This window comes from Gavialis gangeticus, unplaced genomic scaffold, assembly GCF_001723915.1.
Source record: "Gavialis gangeticus isolate Ggan-Ray unplaced genomic scaffold, GavGan_comp1, whole genome shotgun sequence".
Classification (NCBI taxonomy): domain Eukaryota; kingdom Metazoa; phylum Chordata; order Crocodylia; family Gavialidae; genus Gavialis; species Gavialis gangeticus.
In genome coordinates, this window is record NW_017729025.1 from 6,716,348 (window position 1) to 6,732,257 (window position 15,910).

The window sequence follows — 15,910 nt, forward strand, 5'->3', positions numbered from 1 at the left end:
AAAAAAAAAAAAGCCAAGCCAGTGAGAACAGTCTGCAGGCATTTCCTGTTTTTGCTCTCCTCAGTGTAGAGGGGTACTGAAAAGGGACAAGGAGAGCTGGGAGTGAGATAGAAGGACACGCCAGGCTTTAGGGAGCGTCGGAGGCAGAGAACTTGTATAAATATGATGCTTGCCGAGAAAGCACTGCACTGGGGGAGTAGAAGGCTGCGGGGAGCGGCCACAAACGCACTAGTAGACCCTAAGGTTTCTAACGCAGCCCAGCATGGCCTTCCCTTGAAGCATTGGTTTGTCTGTCTCTCTCCCATAGAACCTGTGGTTTGCAAACCCTGGGGGGAGCAACAGCATGCCCAGCCGGACCCATAGCTCAGTGCAAAGGACCCGCTCCCTGCCTGTCCACACGTCCCCGCAGACCATGCTGATGTTTCAGCAGCCAGGTAGGAAGAAGCCATTGGTCTTTTGCTTATTCATACCTTTGATGTACGAGAGTACAGTGTATTTGGATAGCTGTAGTAGCGAGCCCTGCCCGAAAGTGCTTAGCTTCAACTGTCACAATACATTCTTGGGCGCTTATAGAAGGCTTTCTTTTTTTAAACCGCATTGCAAGCACGAACCGTGGTGGGCTGGCGGCAAGCCAGACTATGCAAGCTCCGAGTCTGTTGCAATCTGACCAAGATATTTTTGACGCTAGTCAGATTACCGGATTGATTAAACCAGAGACATCACTGGAGGGATTTGGGCCCTATATATAACAGACTGACTGCGCTAGCGCCTCACATAGCTTCCTTCAGAGAGGCTTTATGTTACATGGGGAACGTCGTCGCTCTTGGATCACCTTTTTTGCTTTTACATGGACTGGAAAATCCCGAGCTGCAGTGAGGTGACTTCATGTATTTGGGGAGAATTCTTTGAAAACCGATGGACTAGGGACAGAAGTGACACACAAACTGATAAAAGTGATCAGAAACTGGTTCAGATCTGTAACTCAACAGAAATTCAGTGCACAGAACCTGCTTTTCTAATGGCCCAAACTGGTTTAAGATAAACCTGCCTGGGTGTAGTATCAGGCTGAATTGATTTAGATTAAATCAGTTTATGGAATTTCTGTCCCTAATCCCCTCTAGATTCAAGTTAACTCACAGCCCCTCAGCATCCTAGGATGCTTTGCATCTCCCTCTCAGTTCCCCCCGTACCTTATATGGTGGGTGGGTGGGCTAGCCTTGGCCCAAGCTGTCTGCTCCAGTCAAGCCGGATGGCGTGCTCTAGCGCCCCCCACCGCCTGACCTGAGCCACTGCAGGCACGTGGCTGCATTTCTGGAATCAAAAGTGAATGTCTGCTCACTTGCTTATGGGTTCAATCTACATAGCTTAGACTAACCTGCAAAGATTGAATCGATTCAGATTTGGGCTTTTTGACTGTCTGTACTTAGCGTTGGTGAGGCAGAAGTTCACCACATTGGGGTTTTGTACCTTTTTCCTTGCACACTTTAAATAGCCTCCCGTGCAGAAGAACATCCTGCCATTCTCTTGGGTTTTCTGAATGACCTGAACCTTCCTCCAGAGGAAAATCCTTCTTGCTTTCTGTGGGGTTTTTTTGTATTGCTGCATTCTTCTTTTAATTCAGCCCCTCTACCAGCATCCAGTTGTTAGTCAGCAAGTTTCCAAGGGTCGCTGACCAAAGAAACCAATCCCATTCAGGAGCTCCCACCATTGTTTCATCGGGCCTGTTGCTGTATATTGTATCTGCCCTGTTGAGATGGTCTCGTTGAAAATGAAAATCTAATCCCACATCACAGGGACTGTGTCTCCTCTTGCATATGGGCCAGAGCCCAGCAGGAAGACCAGTCTTGGTAAATATTAAATATAATAATAAAGAAGGCTCTTCTTTCACGTTAGTCTGCGATCGATGCAGACTCCAGGGGGCTGAAAAGTAGCATTGCCAAAAATATGCATAGAGTCACCAAAGCGTTAGTCATCGCAATAACCGCTTGCACCACGCTGACTCTTCCCCTCCAAGGGTCTCTTTATGAACAGTGATGAATTAATCCCCAGAACAATATGTGGACAGAGAAAAGGATTAGGCTTATGGTGTCAACTGAGCAGTTGCCCATCGTCCCAGAGCAGGCTCAGCAGAGGACCGAGCTGCTGTCCAACTGGAGTGACAGGGGCAGGAAAACACATTGATTTAAAGAAGGAGCTTGATTAGTTTATGGAGGGGACTGCATGAGCTGGCTGCCTGCAATAGCAGGGGACTGGAGTTGGTGACCTAGGAGCGGCCCTATGTTGGGATGAATCACAGGCAAAATTAACACAGTAGCCCAAGTTATGACCCGGTCCTGGCCTCTGCATGCTAGCAGCACAGGAGAAATACTGAGAGCCAGGCTGCCGACTTCTACCCGTATTCATGCAAATGCTAGAGGCACTTGGTTTTTTGCATCTCCTAACCTGGAACAAAGGTACCGCACGGGGTGAGAGCAGAGTTCCTTGTACCCCGACAGGCCGGGAACAAGCAGCCTCCTTCCCCTTCCCGTGGAGGCTATGACCCTGCTCACTAGAAAGGGAATCTCAGCTCCTTATCCGACCCGCTTTTGCAGACACCTCTGGGAGGGGAACTTCAGGGAGTGTTCTTGCTCCTCACTCCCCTTCTGGTGGGAATTCTGACACAGCTTGAGCCCATGCACATCTGAGGGCAGGGTTTGTCTCTGAACTGGCATGCTGTTTAAAGTGAGCACCAAATCTTTTTTGTGCCATGCTCTCAAACCTCACCTGGACTCGAGTGTCTGTCAGGTACTGGCCAGGAGGCATTTAAGAAAAATCTGTGACCTTCTTCATGTAAGATGTATTATGCCCAGATTAAAAGGCTCTTTGGAAATAGAAGGGAACATGGGCCACATACACTAGTGGGTTATTCCACCAATTTGCTCTCGTCAGAGCTGCCAGGGTCCCTACCTGCCTTTTATTTCCAACCATCCAGATGCATCAGAAGAAGGGGAAAATAAATCCTTGTAAGGCACCCACAGTCAGTTCTCCAGGGCTTTGTCCCACAGGGTTTCAAATGACACCAGCAAAGGGGCTTATTTTTAGTTTTGCCTCTGTCACACGTATGGAAAAGTTCTGCAGCCCTCTTGTCCCTGGCAAGGAGGAGATTCAGAGTCTGCCCTACACGCAACTTGCAAGTTAATTTACAAAAAACACCTTGATTCTGCAATCACCAGGGCAGACATAAGAAACCTGGCCCAAAATAGGTCCGAAAAGAGGCGGGCTGGCCTTGAGGCTGTCTTGGATTCAGGCAGAGAACACATTTGTTCTGCAGGGTTGTTACAGTCACATGTCTGCGCCGCGGTCAGAGGTGTGATCCTGGCACACATCGGCAGGCCCACGTTATTTCAGCTACCTACTTGGCTCCTCATCTCAGTGGAGGTGCAGCAGCAGCAGGGACTTCAGCGCAGGCTGGACAAACTGCAGCCAAAGCCCCTGGATACTTCCTTGGGTTGCGAGGCTGTACCAAAGGCTGGGCACCCCTGTTGTACCCAAGCCAGCTAGACTGAAGCTAACATAGGGGCTCCTACTCCTGCTGCAGTTGCACGTCCTGATTGCAGAAGTGAAAACACCATCCTAAATGTGCTCACTTCTTTGCACAAGTCCAAGCTGAACTGTGCAGGGTGTTATGCCGATACATAACAAGAACATGTGTACAGGGCAAGCCTGTGCCCAGCGACAGTGCCCAATTTGCCTGGGCTGATCTGGATACCGCACAGCTATATCCATGCTGGGCTGTGGATTGGCCCGGGAGAGCTCATTAGTGAGTGACAGCACCAATTAACCCGCTGGCCTGAAACAGTATGGTAGGTTTGAGGGTGCTGTTGCCTGGCAGGATAACTCATACAGCTGAAGAGACAGGACCTGCCACAGCATTTCTTTCCAAACAGGCACAATTGCCAAAGCCTGGGAGAACAGCCATGGCATTACAGTCTTCATGAAGGCGGCGCAGAGAGGGACTGAGGGGCAGACCCACAAAGGTATTCAGGCATCTCACCTCCATGTAGGTGATTGATTTTAAAGAGCGTCAAGCACCTGCTTGCTCCTGAGGATCTGGGCCCTGGAGATTTGCTTGAGGTCATGCAGGAAACCCATGCAAATTAACTCAGCTCTCCTGAGTCCAGTGCCTTAACCCCAGATCACCTCTCCCCAGCTGACAGCAATAATTATATTTGTGCAAGTCTCAGGTATTTGTCTTCTCTTGGGGAGAATTTGTGATGTGGAGTTCCCTTAAAAGTGAAAATAATCACTGCTGGACTCAGCCCACAAGACTGTAGGGATGGAGAGCCCAGGTGGAGCCTCGGTGCTCTCTTTCCACCCAGCATGGGGAGCTTGGTCTTCCACAACCATGGGTCTATCACGGTGCCTGTGGGCCTTCCTGTTCAGCTGTCAACAGACCTGCCCTTTCTAGAGATTTGTCCACTCCCAGCTGCAAATGTCCCTGTTCCCCAGCAGCTCTGCCTGCTATCCATTCTCCGGGTAGCTGCATCTGCATTACAGACACCTTTTACTGTCCTTTTTTTTTTTTGTTAATGGACCTTTGAAAGCCCTTTTTCCATGGTATTTTTCAAGCCAGGTTAGGCTCAACTCTGTCCCTCCCTATGGGGGCCTCAATCCCATTGCCCCCGCCAGACTTACCTGCGGGAGCTGCTCTCCAGGCTGCCTGGCAGCCGTGTGCATGTGTGAGCACGCACATGCACATGGCATCCCTGCCTGACTCCCGCTCCCCCCAGCCCCTTGCAGGCTGCAACTCTGCCAGCCTCCAGAGAGCTCTTTGCAAAAGTGAAAAATCCACGTGTTTCTGTGTTAAAATGAGAAATCGCCGTTTTTCTCAGTTAAAAGGGGAAAATAGCAGGGCTGTGGAATAGGAGAGAGGCATTACTAGGAATGGCTAACAGACAGCAAAACAGCAGAAGAAAAGAGAGTTTGAATAGTGGAACATCAAGACCAGTAAAAAGGAGAGAGGGCTGTTAACACCCGTGGAGTCGAGAGAGATTAGCAAGGATTGGGGAGACGATAATGAGCTACAAAGTCAACTGATTCTCTCAGCACTGAGATGCATAGAAATGCTGCTGCTCCTCCCAGGCAGCTGGCTTTAAAATTCAGATGGAGCATGAATCGAGGAGAATCCGCCCCAGGGCACTTGTCTGCAAATACAAATGCCAAGAGTTCAAATGGTATACATGAACAGGTGTATGTGGGGGGTGGGTGCAGTGTGAAAGCTGATGCACACAAACTTCCCTCGCGTGTTTGGGGATAGAAGGTCCATTGTGGTCTTTTAAAGTTGTAGCCAGAGGGATGCAGGGCAAGTGATGCCCCGGTCAGCAGTTTTGCCTGGGGCTCAGGTCAGTGCCAAAGAGCCCCTAGATGCTGAAGTATTGTCTTCAGCCATAAGAAATCTTTTGTGGTTTTTATTCTGCAATGGTGGACCCCAGGATAACCCGCTGTCCCATGGGCCCCAGGACAACCCCCTGTCCCATGGACCCCAGGATAATCCCCTGTCCCATGGACCCCAAGATAACCCTCTGTCAAAAAAGGGAGGAGTGAGGACCCAGGCAACTATAGGCCCGTTAGTCTTACTTTGATCCTGGGGAAGCTCTTCGAGAGGATTATTCAGGAGCACATCTGGGAAGGACCGGCAGGGGGGACAATGCTCAGGGGCAACCGACACGGGTTCATTAGAGACAGGTCCTGTCAGACCAACCTGGTGGCCTTCTACAAACAGGTCATAAAATCATTGGATGCAGGTGTCGCAGTGGACGTAGTCTTCCTGGACTTCAGGAAGGCCTTTGACACTGTCTCTCACCCCATTCTCGTTAAAAAGCTAGGCGACTGTGGCGTCGATGCCTACACAGTCAGACGTGTCGCCAGCCGGCTGGAGGGCCGCACCCAGAGAGTGGTGGTGGACGGGGTGTTTTCGACCTGGAGGGATGTGGGCAGTGGGGTCCCCCAGGGCGTGGTCCTCAGGCCCGCACTGTTCAACATCTTCATCAGCGACTTGGACGAGGGGGTAAAAAGCACCTGTTCAAATTTACTGACGACACCAAGATTTGGGGCGAGGTGGGCACGCTAGAAGGGAGGGACAGGATACAGCTGGACCTAGACAGGTTACAGGGGTGGGCAAATGGGAATAGGGTGGGATTCAACACCAACAAATGCAAGGTGCTGCACCTGGGGAGGAAGAACCGGCACCATACCTACAGGCTGGGGAACTCCCTTCTCAAGAGCACAGTGGTAGAAAGAGATCTCGGAGTCAGCATTGACTCCAAGATGAACATGGGCCGGCAGTGTGGGGACGTGGTCAGGAAGGCCAACCGCACCTTGTTGTGCATCCACAGATGCATCTCGAGCAGGTCCAAGGAGGTGATCCTCCCCCTCTATGCGGCACTGGTCAGGCCACAGCTGAAGTACTGCGTCCAGTTCTGGGCACCGCACTTCAAGAGGGATGTGGACAACATGGAGAGGGTCCAGAGGAGGCCACACACATGATCAGGGGACAGAAGGACAGGCCCTATGAAGAGAGGCGACGGGACCTGAACCTGTTCAGCCTCCACAAGAGAAGGCTGAGGGGGATCTAGTGGCCTGTTACAGACTGGTCAGAGGGGACCAGCAGGCATTGGGGGAGTCCCTGTTCCCCCGAGCACAGCCAGGAGTGACCAGGAATAACGGTCACAAGCTGGCAGAGGGGAGATTCAGACTAGACATCAGGAGGCGCGACTTCACGGTCAGGGCGGCTAGGGTCTGGAACCAACTTCCGAGAGAAGTGGTGCTGGCTCCTACCCTGGGGCTCTTTAAGAGGAGGCTTGACATCTACCTGACTGGTGTTATTTGAGCCCAGTTTTCTCTCCCGCCCAGGGCAGGGGTCGGACCTGATGATCTACAAGGTCCCTTCCGACCCTACATCTACGAATCTATGAACCCCTGTCCCGTGGACCCCAGGATAACTCTGTGGACCCCAGGACAACCCCCTGCCCCGTGGACCCCAGGATAACCCTGTGGACCCCAGGATAACCGCCTGTCCCGTTCCCTTTGCAGAGTTCCAGGTGCCAGTGACAGAACCTGACATCAACAACAGGCTGGAGTCCTTGTGCCTGAGTATGACCGAGCATGCCCTAGGTGGTAAGTGCACCCGTCTTCCCCTTGCCTTGCCGTGCTGTTGGCCACAGAGTCCCTGCCCCAGCCCTGAGGATTCTGCAGTTTCGGTCGGACATGAACAGACAAACACATACCCTAGTGTCATTCACAGCGGCCTTGCACCAGTGTAAACAGATCGGGAGCAGATGCCCTCGCTGCTCTCCCAGGGTAGCACTCGCATTTGATGTCTCATACAGACCCTCGCTTTTGGCAGGGGCGGGGGGCAGGAAGCAGGTAATCGCCTGTTTGCCTTTATCAGGTAGCTACTCCAGGATGGATGAGGACAGACAACGCCCAAACCAGTGGGATTTCCGCTGGTACTGTTTTACCCGATCCTTTCAGGGATAACTCGCCACCAGACTGAATGCAGTCACCCTGGTTTGGAGGCTCACTGGGATGCCAGTTACATGGCTATCAACATTACATTTGCCCAGGCCCTATATCACCTCTGCAAGGGTTTCTGATACAGCCGCCGTCCATGTGGCTGAAGGAGACTGGAGAAGACTGCTACAGCGGTCCAGCCATTTTTTAAGTGTTTGGAGCACCTCAGAGGCATGTGGAGTACTTCAAGCAGCGTGCCTTTCCATGGCCTGACCTGCACACAGGCATCTGTGGTAGGACAGGGATTTGAAGGTGCATCTGAGTCTTTGGCTAGGGTCTGATCCCTTGGGCTGTCCTCCTCCTCTGAGTGTAATTAGGGTTACTTTACCCTGTGCCTTTCTAAAACACCCATTGTCATGGTCTCTAGATACCCTATAGGACAGCCCTCATCTGTTTTCCCGTTGAAAGAAGACCCTCTTAGGAGTCAGATGTCAGGAGTTGATGTATGGGAGTGCTGCATCCAGCATCCATAGGTTTGCCTACACCAGTTCGACAGCTCAAGCATGCTTCCCATCCCTGATAAAACACCAGAAACAGCTTGAGAGCAATTAAAGGCCTTTAAAGTGGAGGGATTCAGTGAGGTCTGTGTCCTCCATTGAGCATATCCTGACCCACTGTCATTATCTGTATCCCACTCATGTCTGGGAGCCGCTGTCATGGATCGTGGCCCCATTGTGTCAGGTGCTGCACAAACAGCAGTAAACATCGGCCCCTGTCCTACAGACCTCTCCGCCTAGGCACTTGTACAAGCAACAACAGGCAGACAAGCAGACAGGCGGGGTGGAAGCGGTGGGTGAATCAGGAAGCAGACAGGTGAGCAGACAGGTCAGCACCGGCCATATAAAGCCAGGCGGGAGAGGTTTGACTGCAGCATAGCCGAGGGAGGTGTCATGACTTGAGCCGTTGGCTGCCTCAGCTGTACGAAGCTTGTTTAGATAGGAATAAAAACAGCATCCTTACACAAAACCCCGGGCGCCCTCCGCAGCAAATTAAACTCAGCGACAAGCAACAGCCACCCAGCCAGCAAAGAGCAAACCGGAGAAAGAATGAATTCGTTCAGCCAGCCATGAAGAGAAAGCAGCAAAATAGCCCTGTTAAGTGCTCGCTGCTGGAGACATCCCTTCCATCTCCCCCAGCATCTGGACTGATAACTAGCTGCTTCTGGGAGCCCAGGGAGTCACAATTTAGGGTCTTCATCAAACCAACGAGGCGGAGGAGAGAACTGTGGGTCCCCGAGGCCCCACCCAGACCACACCAGGGGGGACAGCCCGAATTACCGGGCAGTATGTCTGGGGAGAGAGGCATACCATCACCTAGCAAGGGGGTTAGCTGATGGGGTTCATAGCCTACACCGAACTGGGTAGCCTGCATATGGGGAACAAAAATCATTGTGTGACTGAAGAGCTTCTTCAGCCCACACCGGAGAAAAGATCTAGCCAAGCCATTTCTGTGCAGGGTTGTGTTCCTTTGGGTTGGGATTTTTTTTCCCCCCTCCACGCAGCCTACTCCCAGCCTCCCTCAATCGACTAGTGCTATAAATAGCTTTTTATTTTTTAAAAAAGACCTCTTAAATAAAAAAAAAAGACCTGAACAAACCTGTTTGTTCTTAGTCTTCAAATTCCAAATGGATGAATCGAAGCCTAAGTACGAGGCGAGGGCCGTGATTATTTGAGTACCATAACAGGGAGGGCTCTGTTGGAGCCTTGTATTAGTAATAGCTTACGTGGCCATTGCCAAAGTCAGTAATGTGGTGCAGTGTGGTATGCGGGGCTACTGCCCTTCTGCGCCGCTCCAGTTCTTTAACAAAACGGACTGTGTCTTGACACCATCTGCTTCTGTATATCTTGCAAGTCGTATCATTACAGCAGGCCTCTTAGGTATTTCCTCAGTCTCATTTGTGGACTAAATAGGATGCATTATACAGGGTTGCACTGGGCTGAGGTGGGAAGGCGAGAGCTCGCTGCCTCTGATGGTGCATGCGATTCAGGCAGGGTCTTTCAGGAGCTGCTTCTCCCTCGGTCTAGAGGGGGTTTGCAGCCCGTGCGTGCTGTCTCTCGCCCTCCCAGCGGGTAGCGAAGCAGTTCTGCTCGTCAGGCTGGAAATGCAGCCAGCCCGGGGGTTTCTGTAGGGAGGGCCAAGGAGCAAAGCTGTAACCTGGACCTAAACTTCTCACAGCCTAAGGGTGAGGGATTCCCATGGATCTGAAGGTGTTTGATTCAGCCCATGCCAGAGAAAAGCATGGGCCCTATGCAGCCTCCATTTTCAGGCAAGGGGAATTTGGACCAGGAGTTTTGGTCCATGCCCATCTTTGGCTCTCGCCAGGTGCCCCAAATAGGGCTGGGTGTACAATGTTTGTATCCCCAATTCAGACGCTTGAAAGGGCCCGATGCTGCACTTTCACAGACCACAGCCGAGCACTTTTGTTGGCCTGTCCCCAGCCGACAGTGGAGAAACCGCTCTCCACGCATGCCTTAAAAGGCAGTGATTCTGATAAAAAATCTTGCACCCTAAATGCGTTTATGCCATAACTAGCATCTGGTGTACACACACACACACACACACACGTACACACACACACACTCTCTCTCTCTCTCTCTCTCTTTTTGTTCGTAGTCCCCAAAAGCTTTTCAGTGTCATCCCCTTGACTTCCCTTTGGTTGAGAGCTGAGCCTGGGGAAACCATAGGCGTGCATTTGTCATCACCAGGGGGAACTAGGCCCTAAACACCCACACCCCTCAGCTCACTCTGGCAGGTTAGTTTGCTTATTAAGGCCTTGCAGCAACATCAGGTCTCTTAGGTGTCTCCATTTGTCCCACCAGGTCCTCAAGGCTCACATTTGGGGTCAGGAAGGAATTTAGCCCGTGGTCAGTTTGGTACAGACTGGGTTTTTGCCTTCCTCTGTAGCAGGGGGCACAATCCTCTTCCTGATATCCTTCGAACTTATTTTGAACAACCTTTGCAGCAGCAAGATGTTGGCCACTGTGGTCTTCTTGCTTTACCTGCGCCTGATTCGGTGTCATGTGTTGTGCGATGTCAGGATTGACTGTTCTGTTTTGCTAAGCGGTTAGACGATGGGTTTGTATAGGATGGTTTGGATAGGGATGATCCTGCTGCAGGCAGGGGGTTGGACTAGATGACCTCTGGAGGGCCCTTCCAGCTATAATTTCCAGGCTAGGCAAGTGAGTGGACCCTTGAACAGTTGGGAAGTCTTTAAAAAAGAGATGGCCAGATATTAATTGGGGGTGGGGGGTTACTCCCAGCTTCCTTAGCTCTGGCTAAGCATCAAGGGAGTATCTTCTGCTCCCACTAACATGAACCTCAGTCAAGAGCACTTCCCTTTTCACAGAGCCAGGCTTTGCATGCATTGCATGCAACTTCCCACTGTAAAGCTCCTGGCATTTATTTTTTAACTATTTAACTATCCTCCCCCATCCTGTCGCAAGTTAAAAAGAAAATAAAGCCCAGAATATTTGAAGACGTTACTGCTTCCCTGGCCGGGACTCCATGCTCCAAACGTTCACAGAAAAAGGCTTCTTCCTGCTGTCTTACTCAGAGCAAAGCATGCAGGAAACAAGGCCTCCAAGGATCATCTTGGCTGGGATGTTGTAGCTGGGCTGGTCCTGCTTTGAGCAGGGGGTTGGACTAGGTGTGACCTCCTGAGGTCCCTTCACACCCTCATTTTCTATGATAATAAGGATCTGCAGCTCCTGCCCCTAAACTCAAGGTGTTAATACAGGGCCAGATAGTCTCACTTATTATGTTCCTTTGTAAAAAGCAAGGGGCAAGAACGGATCCCCGTTGCCTTATGCATAAGCCCACGGTCTGCACCCCATCCTATCCAGGGAGGTAGGAACAGGCAATAAACCAGCGGGTTACTTCCTTCCAGGAGCAAGGGAGGGATCAGGGAACAGCCAGCGATTCTCATTGCCATGCTGGCTTCCTCAGTTCTGGGGCCGCAGGGCCATGCACTTCCCCTTCAGGATGCATCTGAGCCCCGAGCATAGATCACTAGTTCATATGCAATGTGTACGCTCAAGTCATGAGCGGGCATGTGTGCCCTGACACCTGGCACAGAAGACACAGCAAGTACAAGGGTAAGTGGGTCAAACCCAGCCACCGAGGACCCCAACATGCCTTTCCCCAACCTCCAAACGTAGGGTTTTGGCACAAGCCCATGGTTCTTCTGCATAGCTGTACCATTGCTCAACTTGCTTGCTCTCATGCGGCAGCACTTGAAGTGAAGCATGGCTGCTCCTCATTGCGCATTGCTGTTTTCAGATGGCGTGGACAGAACCTCTACCATATAGGAGACGAAGGCGTGACGGTAACAGCGCTGGCTGCGAGAACGACTGCTGCGGGTCCAGTAGCAAGGGTCTCCAGACTTGCACAGGATCCTCAACGACCTTTCGCATCTTTTTCTCTCTCCCTTTCTCTCTGTCTCCCTCTCCTGTTTTAATTTTGTGGATGTGTAGATTGTCCTTGTGAACATATTGTTAGAATTGGAATTTGGTTTTGTCATTTATTACATCCATGCTAGAAGAAGGGGAAAAAAAGTAAAAAAAAAAAATAAAAAAAAAAAAAGGAAAAACCCACGTAAGGAAAATCTGAGCAGCAAGCTGAGGTGCTGGTAAAAGAGGTATTCATCTCTGGTCCGGAGGACAGGAGAGCACCAGAAGCAAACCCTGTTTCTGAACGAGGAAACGTGTAACAACTATCACACAGGTGTGACCAAAAAAATAAATCCCCCAGTGTAAACCAAAACTGTTCCTAGTTCCCATCTCCTCTATTTCACTGGAGCTCAGACATCAACGCGAGCTGCAGTGGGATCAAAAACATGCTGGGGGGGAAGAAAGAGAGAAAAACCAAAACTAAGCTTCCTTTCAGCAAATCAAACTAAATGTCAATTTGTGCACTGTTTACATAAAGGTAGATATCAAGGGTACATAAGTGTGCAACGACGTCAGGCCGGCCTTTTGTCTCACGTTCCTGTTGTACAAGGATGTGTCATTTTAACTTTTGTTACTTAGCAGCAGGTTTGCATTTTAACTCGCAGCCGAGTTTCGCTTCTGGGGAGTGTGGGCAGCCTGGGGCAGGCCTCGAGTTTTACTGCTGGGTGGAAGCGTGAACCCGGCGAAGAGAACAGGGGATGTTGTCGAGTGGGCAGGGCGACGTGCGATTAGGCGAGGAGAAGGAGTTGGAGCAGTTTCCATGTCTTTTCTTTTCTAGTGCACAGCAAAATGCTGCCTCATGGGTTTTACCGATCTGCCTCCCCGCCCCGGGCTGACCCACCAAACCATGTCGAGAACCGGCTACCATGTATCAGCTAAATTGCATCTGGTAGGGGGCTGTGCCTTTCCTTGCAGGCGGTATAGCAGGAGGGGGCCAGGTTCCTGTGCAAAAACCCCAGCAGCAAAATCTAAGCAGTGCTGAACTGCAGCTTGCTGTATAAATAGGGAGCATGTTAATGCTGGAGCACTCCCATTTTCCTCCCTCTCAACAAACAGTGGGCAAGCATGAGGTCACGGGGTAAAAAGCAGACTGGACTGGACGTTGCATGCAAGTGAAGGAAGGTCGACACGGGGTGGGGTTGAGTTTAAAGAGATGGCAGGGGGCACGTGCAGTATTACGCTGCTGTCATCCCAGAACTGCAGCTGTGTCGGGTTTGCTTTGTATAACCAAAAGTCGGGCCTCGGTTCCTTAGATGGGTGGATTGGGTGCAACGTTGGTCAAGCCAGGGTTTCAACTGAGATCCAGGGCCACAGTTGGGTTTTGCCCACACCAGTGAGTATCCACAGCACTGCCCTTGAATGCAGGGGAGTTACTCCAGTGTCCGTGAGAGCATGTTACACACGGTTATTTTGAAGCCCCTTGACTTCTTGAGGCACAGAGGGACCCGAATCTGATTTTACTTACACCAGGTTTGTCCCACTGTATCTCCACTGACATCAGTGGACGTCCCTGGGTCTTGCATGACTGTAAGTGAGAATGTGATTTGGCTCACATACCCGTTCTTTATCATATAAAGAAGAGCAGTGTAAGTGCGTACCGTGGCTAGGGGAATGTATCAGCAATACTTCCAACATTAGTTCTGTCTGTTCACGTTGCTCCAGGTTGGGTGTTCTCTGCAGGTAGCTACAGGATCGGTCAGAGAAGCAAGTTTTTTCTTAGTGCCAATACGTGTGACTAGTTTAAAAGGTGGGGGCGGGGGAGAATAAGGGCTTAACTCTAACTATGAAAGAGATGTTCTCTTGTCTGTACCGTAGGATTAGTAAATCCAGTCTAGAGGCAGCATTTTTAAGTAGTTTTATAAAAACTAAAAGTGCCAAAATGCAATTTTTTATGTTGATCGACATAAAGTTGACATTTGGTTTTCCGGGGTCCAGAAGGTGCAGTGTGATGTAGAGAAGGGGAAAGCCAGGATGATGATACCCAGGGACTTGGGAACGTGTGATGAAGAGCTGGAGACAAAGTGAATGAAAAGGATGATGACCTGCAGTGTTACGCATTAGAGACAAAGAGAAAGTTTTCCAGTCAGAGTTGTACCTTGAGCACTCATAGCTATACAAAACGCAGCTTCTGAAAGCAAGTTGTGAACACAATCACTTTAGCCTGAATCTTTTGAAAGGAAGACTCAAAAGTATTTACAAATCTGAAATTCTATTTATTCCTTTGCTGAGTATAGAAACAGAGGTTATCTGATTATTAGATATATTATTTTGGATATATTACTTATTAACTTGCTATGGCTGGTAACCATGATAATGTCTGTTATTAACAACCACATAATTCTTTTTTTTTTTAAGCTTATTTTCCATTGACAGTGTATAGGTTAATGAGAACTACTTAGTTGTGTTTTGCTGTTTCTTGTTTTAATTAAAAAAGTGGCTTCAGTTAAATTTTGGAAGTCCTTCCCAGCTCTGTTTTGCAGCCTGTATTGAGTGCAGGTTTAGAGCTTAATTAAAAAAACAAAAAACAAAAAAAATCCTAAAGTATAATAAATTTATTTATAAAAAAAAACCAGTTGCATGAATAAGGCTGTGAAGTCAAATATTTAGTAATAAAGCGGCAGTGCCTTTCTTTTTTGTATTTACCCATTTACCCCAAATGCAACTGTTTTATAATAAGCAAGTATCGAATGACTTCAGATCTCAGAGCAACAACTATTTCACTACATATAAATGTTCTTCTTGTTCTAACTAAAGCAGTGTGTACTTGGCATCTCTGCAAGCTCTTCCAGAGACAGTAGTTTGCTACACTATTATCAATGTATGACGTTTTATTGGTGCTTTTATCCTGAGTGGTTTCTTACGGTTATTAACGGTAGGGGCAGACACACACACACACATGCGCGCACATGCACACGCAACAGGCTGAGACGTACAACGAATGAAACGCTGCTGCCGATGGTTTTTCACTGCTTTGGGTTTCACTTCTGAATGACGGCCGACAAGAAAAACACGAATGCCGCTCGTCTGCTCGGCGAAGTTGTCTGCACGGAAGAGCAAACCAAGTCCGTATGTTCAAGTGTCCTTGGCAGTGCCCGCGCTGCAGGAATGAACCTCCTTTGACCGCACAGGTGGGGCTCAGCTGGGCCACCCCCAGGCTCATCCTGCTGGGGTTTAGCCAGTCCGTCCCTGGGCTCGTCCTGCTGGGGTAGGCAGGGCCCGCCGAGCCAAAAGTCCTCCACAGCGCACCCGGCAGAGACCCTCGTGTACCAAAGTGCTTCAGCCCTGCCAAGCCTGGCGGAAACCCAGGCTTTAAGCACGTGTTTCAGGTCCTTTGACTCAGGGGCGGGCAATTTTTTCTGGGGGAGGGCCGCATACTGAGTTTTGGCAAGCCAGCAAGGGCCGCGTGACAGGCAGCCAGGGGAAGATAATATTAATTCTCTAAATTTTTTAGGGGACCCAGGGGCCGGATAGAACGGGCTGGCGGGCCGCATCCGGCCCGCATTTTGCCCACCCCTGCTGATTGACTCCAACAGGACCCACACAGGTGCTTAAAGTCCAACACGTGCTTTGCTGAACCGGGGCCGGGACGAGGTCTTTGGTTGCAAGTGGGGGCGAACCGGGCTGATGCGGACGAGCGCCGCTAGCCGGGACGCTGGGAACCACCCTGTTGTCAAACGTGGCTCATTTCTGCAGCTCAGATGCAGCCTTCTGCTCATCCCAAATTAGGGCTACAGCTGCACTTTCCTTCCCACCTTCCCGGGAAAGGGATGAGCACTCCCGACGCTGAGGAAAACCCGCTTTTCTTTTGAGGCGTCGTGAACTCACCCTTCCGGGGACCACGCTCGCGGTTGAAGTGAGCGGAGCCCTCTTCGCAGGTCCTTGCGCTGGGCACCCCCCCCCCCCTTTTTTTT

General features: G+C 50.4%; 1 protein-coding gene across 1 annotated transcript in view; it reads left to right on the top strand.

Annotated features, from left to right (window-relative positions):
- The window catches only part of LOC109298310 (protein Smaug homolog 1-like), a 48,046-nt gene extending 33,529 nt beyond the window's left edge, over window positions 1-14,517 (top strand). Inside the window, exons 8-10 of the mRNA XM_019518340.1 lie at window positions 308-434; window positions 7,072-7,155; window positions 11,830-14,517. Of these exons, the coding sequence (XP_019373885.1) occupies window positions 308-434; window positions 7,072-7,155; window positions 11,830-11,858 (240 nt within the window). The 3' untranslated portion in view covers window positions 11,859-14,517. The remainder of the gene's footprint in view (window positions 1-307; window positions 435-7,071; window positions 7,156-11,829) is intronic.
- The last annotated feature ends 1,393 nt before the right edge of the window (window positions 14,518-15,910 follow it).